This window comes from Oncorhynchus mykiss, chromosome 17, assembly GCF_057628025.1.
Source record: "Oncorhynchus mykiss isolate SJ-2025 chromosome 17, ASM5762802v1, whole genome shotgun sequence".
Lineage (NCBI taxonomy): Eukaryota > Metazoa > Chordata > Actinopteri > Salmoniformes > Salmonidae > Oncorhynchus > Oncorhynchus mykiss.
Genome location: NC_143038.1, coordinates 54,198,932 through 54,207,654, shown reverse-complemented (window position 1 = coordinate 54,207,654; position 8,723 = coordinate 54,198,932). Strand labels below are relative to the sequence as shown.

The 8,723-nt window shown below is 40.8% G+C and overlaps 1 protein-coding gene across 1 annotated transcript; it reads right to left on the bottom strand.

Annotated features, from left to right (window-relative positions):
* Positions 1-242: 242 nt before the first annotated feature.
* LOC110494493 (interferon-induced GTP-binding protein Mx3) lies at positions 243-6,046 on the bottom strand. The gene is made up of 12 exons (XM_021569609.3): positions 5,593-6,046; positions 4,661-4,798; positions 4,310-4,464; positions 4,062-4,200; positions 3,767-3,965; positions 3,513-3,591; positions 3,291-3,413; positions 2,943-3,084; positions 2,598-2,756; positions 2,322-2,398; positions 1,924-2,169; positions 243-1,683 (listed from the first exon to the last, which is right to left on the bottom strand). Exons 1-12 carry the CDS (start codon positions 5,780-5,782, stop codon positions 1,459-1,461), a joined length of 1,872 nt encoding a protein of 623 aa, XP_021425284.3. The 5' UTR covers positions 5,783-6,046; the 3' UTR covers positions 243-1,458.
* Between the last annotated feature and the right edge of the window lie 2,677 nt (positions 6,047-8,723).

Here is an 8,723-nt window from a genome sequence, read left to right as displayed (position 1 = left end):
TTTGGGCTGGTTTTTGTGCTTTCTTTGTGGCCGTGAACCCCGGCATCGTAGCTGTCCTCCCTTCTTTCCTTGCATCTGCCGCCAAGGAAGGCTATCCTGTCCTGCCAGGATCCCTTCCCATCCAAGAGCTCCTCCCAAGTCCAGGATCCCTTCTCCTCCTGGGCACGCTGCTTGGTCCTGTTGTGGTGGGATCTTCTGTCACGATCGTCATAAGAACATGAGGACCAAAGCGCAGCGTGATATGGGTTCCACATCTTTTAATTCGTGAAACACACAAAAACAATAAAGAGCAAACAACACGTGAACCTATGGAGTGTTCACAGGCAACTACACATAAACAAAATCCCACAAAAACCAAAATGGCTGCCTAAATATGATCCCCAATCAGAGACAACGATAAACAGCTGCCTCTGGTTGGGAACCATACCCGGCCAACATAGATATAAACAACCTAGATTACCCACCCTAGTCACACCCCGACCTAACCAAAATAGGTAATAAAAAGGCTCTCTATATGGTCAGTAACACTAGATATTTTAACATCAAAGTTTAGAACTGCTTGTTTCAACCTTGATTCAGTGTCATTATGATTATGCCTGCTCTGCTTGGTATATTGGGCTATCAAAAACGCTGAAAAAGACGCATGCAAAATAATGCTATCAGGTATATGCTGAATGTCCTCCCTAGGATCCACATAGGGAGGTGGGCTTGTTGCCTTTGGAGTACAGAGTGGACCAACTTAAAATGGATCATATGTTTGACATCTTAAATGATCATGCCCCAGGTTATATGAAAAACCACATTGATATGATCTATAACCAGCACAGTTACAATACCAGAGCTAGTGTCATGTCTTGTAAAATCCCAAGAGTAAACGTACTGCGAGGAGCACATTTTTTTTATAAAGGCATTTGTCTCTTTGGAGTAGCCTCCCCTTCGAGATCAAGCAAAGAAAAAGTAAAAAATAGGTTTGAAAAGCAGGCAAATGTTTTCATTTGGAGAAGGTTGTCTGAGTAAGAGAAACCACTCCACTGCCCCGTGTGCCCCCTACTGCTGGTCAGGTGTATTTATTTGAAGGATCGGTATGATGTCCAATTAATAGTTTGTTTGAATGTGAAATGAATATAGTTGATTTAAGGTAAGTTAAGACCCCATGAAATGGACAAACAGGTAAGGGAAAAGTGCAGTGAATAGTGCCACTTTTTAGGACGTCAATATAAATGAATGTATTTATGGTTTGTAATTTTGTCTTGCCTTTTAATCATTTATATGTGTTATTGTTTTTACCATTGAGGACCACTTTGGAAACAAGCATTTTAATTCATACTTTCAAGTGATATCCTCTGGGTCCACATTGTACATTTAGTTGAATATGTCTGTTATCCTCCCAAAAAATACATTCAATTTAAAAGAAAAAAAACCAAGACCATCCTAAATGTTAACAAGCAGCTGTCCATGCTAGAACTCCACTAGGTAGCTGCGTGCCTTCATCAGGCGTTTGAGCTTGTTCTGCAGTGCAGCCCTCTTGCTGCCGATGTCAAAGTCCTCCTTCAGCAGCTGCTCGATGTTGTCCTTCTCCTGCAGAGTCTGAAGCATCTCCCTCTGCAGCTGGGAAGCAAACTCCTGCAGGACCAGGTAGCGGATCACCATGGGAATCTGATCAGCCAGACGCTGACTGGATATCTGTCAAAGATAAAGAGACAGACAAGACAAAACACCTATTAATAAAATAGACATAGCACATTTACATATAACAATATAATCTAGCTTTCAGGGAATTGGTGAAGAAATTAGTTTAAGTTCCATTCAATCTCTGAGTTAGTGCCCTCTTATCCCTAGTCTAAAGAGCTGGTGGAAATACAGGTAGGTTCTTGTTTAGGGTGTTAGGCCAGCATCTAAGATAGTGATTTACACAGTGCTTACCCTGTAATAGGACTTGAGGTGCAGCATCATCTCCTGTAGGGTGGCATGGTTGTCTGTGCTAAAGATCGTACTCCTTATCTTAGGGGTTGGTAAGGGTCGGTCGTCTTCCTCCTCCCTCTTCCTCTCACTCAGACTGTGGCTGTAGGTGCTGTCCTGTGTGTACACTATCATCTCCATCTTGAACTGAGTCCTCAACATGGACTCAGCTGTAGACTCATTCACCTGCTTAATGGCCTCAATCTTTGTCTGTAGTTGAAACAAAACACAACTCAGTCAATCAACAGGAGATAAATGTAGTTGGTGCATGTCAGCCATCTCATTCACATACAGGTTGATGACCAACTGTGGGAATATCAAAGATAAATGGTGACATTAATATTGCATGGTGTGAGATAAACCTTCGCTGATTTCAGGAGGTTAGGAAATCCAGTGAAGCTGCTCTGAGCCAGCAGTAAGAACACCTTCCTAACGGCATCTAGAGAAGGGAAGAAACACCATAACATCACTCTGACACAGGACTCACAGATAGATTACATTCTTGGATGGAAAATATACATAAAGCATCTTGGCTTTATAGTTTGGCAAATAGGCTCCCATATTAAATAATATACTTGGTTTTAGTATATGGATAAAAAGTGGGAAAAAATAAGAACCTTCTCAAACATATACTATACCTGAAATCTCCTTCAGTTTCTTGACTGCTGGTTCCTCGAGTTGTTTGATCTGGTCTTTCACCATCACCTCAAAGGTCTTGTAGTTGATGAACCCTGGGAGCTCCCTTCCACGGTACGTCTTCTCATAATTAGACACTTCTCCCTCGATCCTCTGGTTAACTGCAATATACAAAAGGATGTCATTATGTTGCATTACACTAAATAAGCAAGTGTGTGAGCCTTCCATGTCAAATACAAATTCTGTACATCAATCTCAATTCAAATAGCAATTCTTTGTTATCTAGCTCGCTGAAGTAAGCCATTGTTTTTGATGGGTGCATCGGAGCATGATAATGGTGAACTCACAGTTTTCTCCAGAGCGATCCAGGTGTAGCTTCCATTTCCCAAACTCTTGTCTGAGTGTGGAAAAGACATTGAGACGAACTCCACTCTTCAGCTCCTCCCCAGTGCTCAGGTTGATGGCATCCTGGGTGAACGCAGTCACTTTCTGAGACACAGAAAGAGAAGTTATTAGATACTTGGGAGGGGTAGATGTGTAAAGAGAAACAGCTATGGATAAGATTTCATCAACTTTCAAATGCTTTCCTGAATTGATAAGTTTTGCTAACAAAGACTGTTGTGAGTTTGGATCAAGGCCAGAGCTGAGTGAAGGAGAGGGTAACTAAATCATCTGTTGCAGGCTGGGGAGCTCACATCGATCAGGAAGTATATCCTTTCTGCCGAGTCCTCAGGGGGTCCGGTACCATATCTTTCCAGCTCGGCATGTGTCTCTGACAGCTTTGCCTCAATCTGCTCTTCTAGACGAGGCAGGGATTTCTAAAGGGCACAACGCAGAGTCATGGCTTATAGCAACAGTCACTCAGTAACAAATGTATAGGATTTTGTGCAGTAACATCTAATGGAAGAACAATTTACCTCGATATGATGCACCAGTTCAAGAGTTAATTTCTCTGCCAGTTTAGGGATGGTGGCATGGCCCTCATCATAAAGTGTGCTGCAGAAAGGTTAGAAAAACAGGTTTTCACAACATACCAAGTAGTTTGGTTACCACACAGGTACACAATTCAATTAAAAACTAACACACTTTGAGTGTTTAAAATGGGCACTGGATCAAATTTGCTTCATGCTTTCCAAGACAGCTTTTAAAATCTTCAACCCAGAGGACCAACCTGAGATGAGCGTGCTCTTTGAAGAAAGCCTTCTCCCTCTCTGTGGCCTCGGTCAGTGAGACTCGCTCCATGATCTCTTTCTGGCCCCTGCACTTGACTATCATGTAGCCCTTAGTCAGGTGGATAACCTCATTATGAACTATGTCCACCACCGTCTCCTCTGTGCCTTTGTCTACCAGGTCAGGCTTGGTCAGGATGCCTGTTCAATGGGAAACGCACACAAGTCTAACTCATTAAAGTCAACATAAGTCAACATGGTCCATAATAGTTGAGTAAATAATAAAAGGGGGATTACCTAATGTCCTTTCCCCTTCAGGGTCCACCTCTTGTGCCATCTGCAAAGCCTCTGTGGTTGCAATGTCAACATTGCATGGCACAACCACCAAGTTGATTGTTTCTTGCTTCATGATGAACTTCCGTATCAGTCTCTTAATCTGAAAATGTCATATATATTATACATAACATGTCGTGGGGGGACTTGGTTTCTGGGTTAAAAATGCAGTGTATTCCCACAAACATTGTGTGTGGGGTGGAAGGGTGTACCTGTTCACCAATGTTCTCAGGTTGACCTTTGACAGCTACCCGGGCGATGCCTGGCAGGTCGATGAGTGTGAGGTCTGGGACGTCAGGGGAGCCAATCTCTAGGCTGATGAGGTCATCACTGATACCCACCCCCACACCTGCCATTTCATTCTGGGCTGAAGGGAGGAATAAGAATACAGAACACCGTTGCTAGAAACCACCAGGGTTCCAACAGCACAATAGTAAAGTGGATCAAGTTATCTTTTTTTTGGTATTTAATACTTATAGGTGTGCTCTCTTATGGATTGGAGAACATAGTTTAGACTTTAGAGACTTTCATCTTTGCCATGATCAGCAGACCAATGACCACACCTTCACAAATTTTCTTCTCCACATCAGAGGGATCCTCAATCTCCTCCTCATGGTCTTGGTAGCTGATTTTTCCGTGCCATTCTTCTCCTTCTCTCTTCCTCTTCATCTTCAGCTCGAGAGGGCATCGTGTTACAATACCTGTCAGAGTTGACAGAGGAATTAGAAAGCATGAAAGAGATTAAATTAAACTGTAAGAAACACAGAAAAAACAGTCCATATACAACATTTTCCCAGTACAATCAAATTAAATTGTGAAATATTCCATCTTTCTGTGCTTGTAGTTGATCCCCAAAAACATTTGACATCTTGTTTTAAAGAAAATTGATAGTCACATTTTGCTCAGTCATCAATCATTGATCATAATGCATTATGAAAATGTATCGAAAGCATGTTAGAAAACGCTCCAAACCAATTCTGAATGATGTCTCGGCACAAAAAATATATATACTGTATAATGTTCCACTGTCCCATAAATCCGTGTTGCTGTTGTAAAGAGCATCATTCAAACATGGATTCATGGCACAGTTGATTTATTTTGTATTTTTATGAGTGCAGAGACATCATTCAGAGTCAGAATGGGATTTTGATGTAATAATTGGTGTGGAGTGTTTTAATGTTTTCTAATATGCGTTACACATATTTGCATATTGCAATACAGTCAATGGCAAGTGATGACTCAGCAAAATGGGAAGTATAATTCTCTGTAATGAAAAAATAAATATATATAATACAAAAAAACATTGGGGAATCAATTACAATCACAGAAAAAGTGAAAATAAAGCCGCATATAAAATGGGTGAACTTCCTCTTTAACATATTAAACTAAGAGATCAAATGATAACCAAATGAATACAGATTCACTTGTTAAACCTCTCTGAGACATTGATAGATGATAAATACTTGTTACCTCAATTTATCAAACTATCACTCACCACTCCCCCTTGGCAAAGCCACCCCAGACAGCGCCTCCAGCACCGAGCTCTTTCCCGAACTCTGGTCCCCTATCACGGCGATGGCAGGCAGCGCAAGGTCCTTCTCCACACCAAGGGAGCGCAGGGAGTCAATAAGGTCTATACAGGGACGCACCTTCTCCTCATAATGTTGGTTTAGAGTGTTATTCATGGTGTATTATTATTTAGTGATAAAACTTAAATAAAAAGCTAAGTGTACTGCTCTCTGATAACCACTGCGTGTCCCTTTTCTCCGATACAGGAGATTTTACGTCTCGATACGTTTTATAATGGGTAAAACAACCGGTTCCGTGTGTTCAGTGTCATCCCTGGGAATCGAATCTTAAGCGGTTGTTCCCACTTTCATTTCTTAATCGAAAGTTAGTGCCGAACCTGGAAGCTGCATCCAACTGAACCAAACGACGTGAGACATGGCGTCATTTCTAGGCTACACCACTAGATGGCCCTGTCTCACTAAATAAGTTATAGACTACTTTAGGTTTCTTGTGTGGCCTGCCTGACGTGGACTGATAAAGAGCGCAATGCATTTGACAGCTCAAAACGGTTTTTAATTTTCACATATTTTTAATTTTGACAATAGATTTAAAAAACAATTGGTTTAACACTCCAACTAAATCCAAATAGGTCAACCTAAACTGGGAGGCCATTCCCACTGGGCACAGACGTAATTTCAACGTCTAGTTTTGATTTACTTTTGGTTGCGTTGTCAACTAACGTGAATTCAACTTGGAATCAACAAAAATTATCACCCCTTCATTGGATTTAAGCTATTTTTCACCATAGAACTTTATAATAAAGGATTGCATGCCTCTATCATCACATTTGTAGGCTAATGCAAGCCTACTATTCCTAATGTGATTATTAGATTGGATAGTGGTAATTTAGGCTATTAATAAACGTGTAGTGGGATAGGTTTATAAACTACAGTTGAAGTCGGAGGTTTACATAAACTTAGGTTGGAGTCATTAAAACTTGTTTTTCAACCAGTCCACACATTTCTTGTTAACAAAATATAGTTTTGGCAAGTCGGTTAGGACGTCTACTTTGTGCATGACACAATACATTTTTTTCCAACAATTGTTTACAGACAGATTATTTCACTTATAATTCACTGTATCGCCTACCTTCAAACTCAGTGCCTCTTTGCTTGACATCATTGTAAAATCAAAATAAATAAGCCAAGACCTAAAAAAAAAAAAATTGTAGACCTCCACAAGTCTGGTTCATCCTTCGGAGCAATTTCCAAACGCCTGAAGGTACCACCATCATCTGTACAAACAATAGTACGAAAGTATAAACACCATGGCCGTAATACTGCTCAGGAAGGAGACGCGTTTTTTCTCCTAGAGATGAACATACTTTGGTGCGAAAAGTGAAAATCAATCCCAGAACAACAGCAAAGTCCTTGTGAAGATGCTGGAGGAAACAGATACAAAAGTATCTATATCCACAGTAAAACGAGTCCTATATCAACATAACCTGAAATGCTGCTCAGCAAGGAAGAAGCAACTGCTCCAAAACCGCCATAAAAAAGCCAGACTACGGATTGCAACTGCACATGGGGACAAGATTGTACTTTTTGGAGAAATGTCCTCTGACCATCGTTATGTTTGGAAGGTAAAGGGTGAGGCTTGCAAGCCGAAGAACACCATCCCAACCGTGAAGCATGGGGTTGGCAGCATCATGTTGTGGGGGTGCTTTGCTGCAGGAGGGACTAGTGCACTTCCCAAAATAGATGACTTCATGAGGAAGGAAAATTATGTGGATGTATTGAAGCAACATCTCAAGACATCAGTCAGGAAGTTAAAGCTTGGTTGCAAATGGGTCTTCCAAATGGACAATGACCCCAAGCATACTTCCAAAGTTGGCGCAAAATGGCTTAAGGACAACAAAGTCACGGTATTGGAGTAGCCATCACAAAGCCCTTTGAGGGCAGAACTGAAAAAGCGTGTGCGAGCAAGGAGACCTACAAACCTGACTCAGTTACAACAGCTCTGTCAGGAGGAATGGACCAAAATTCACCCAAGTTATTGTGGGAAGCTTGTGGAAGGCTACCCGAAACGTTTGACCCAAGTTAAACAATTTAAAGGCAATGCTACCAAATACTAATTGAGTGTATGTAAACTTCTGACTCACTGGGAATGTGATGAGAGAAATAAAAGCTGAAATAAATCACACTCTCTACTATTATTCTGACATTTCACATTCTTTAAATAAAGTGGTGATCCTAACTGACCTAAGACAGGGAATTTTTACTAGGATTAAATGTCAGGAATTGTGAAACTGAGTTTAAATCTATTTGGCTAAGGTGTATGTAAACTTCCGACTTCAACTGTATATCAGAGACGTTTCCTTTGAGCGTGAAAAATATGTCCCTTGATAAACATTTCATGCAATTCTACCACACTTTATACGACAGAATAATGGTAGCCTAGGCCTTCTCTACTGACAACAGATCAATAAAAAAAAACTTGTATTGAATGCAACCATGTAATCTAGGTCTATGAAAAAGGGCTTGGCTAAAAGGGATCCAGCTTTTGTCAAATTGTCAGAAGTAAAATAATAATAATAATAATTGTGTTTTAGCTAACCCTAACTCTTTTCCTAACTTTAACACAATTCTCCTAACCTGCTACGAAATGTCAAATATGACGTTAATTTGACAAAAGCTGGATTCCTTCTAGGCATGACCATGAAAAGGGGGAAACGCAACATTGTTGTCCAAAAAAACTCCAGTGGTATCATATTGTATGGCTAGATTATAAATTAACAAATGTCCAGACAGAGGTTTGAGTTTACGAATTCCCGGTTTATAAACAGCCTACTGTTTGGCCGTAGCCCACGCCAAATAAATCAAGGATCACAGTATAAAATAACAGTGACCATCTCTTCATAAGACAAAACCTAAGAGAGAGAACAATAGCTAAGCATGGTCTTAAACTTGCGGCAAAGATGTTCTAAGATTAGATGTGGTCTATCGTTTCCAATGGAGGCAAGTGAGCCGAGTCGGTGGGATCGTGTGTCGAGATGGGTTCTTCAAAGTCACGTGTATTAGTCTATGAGATGTCAGTCAGTTGGCTTAGTGACGTCAA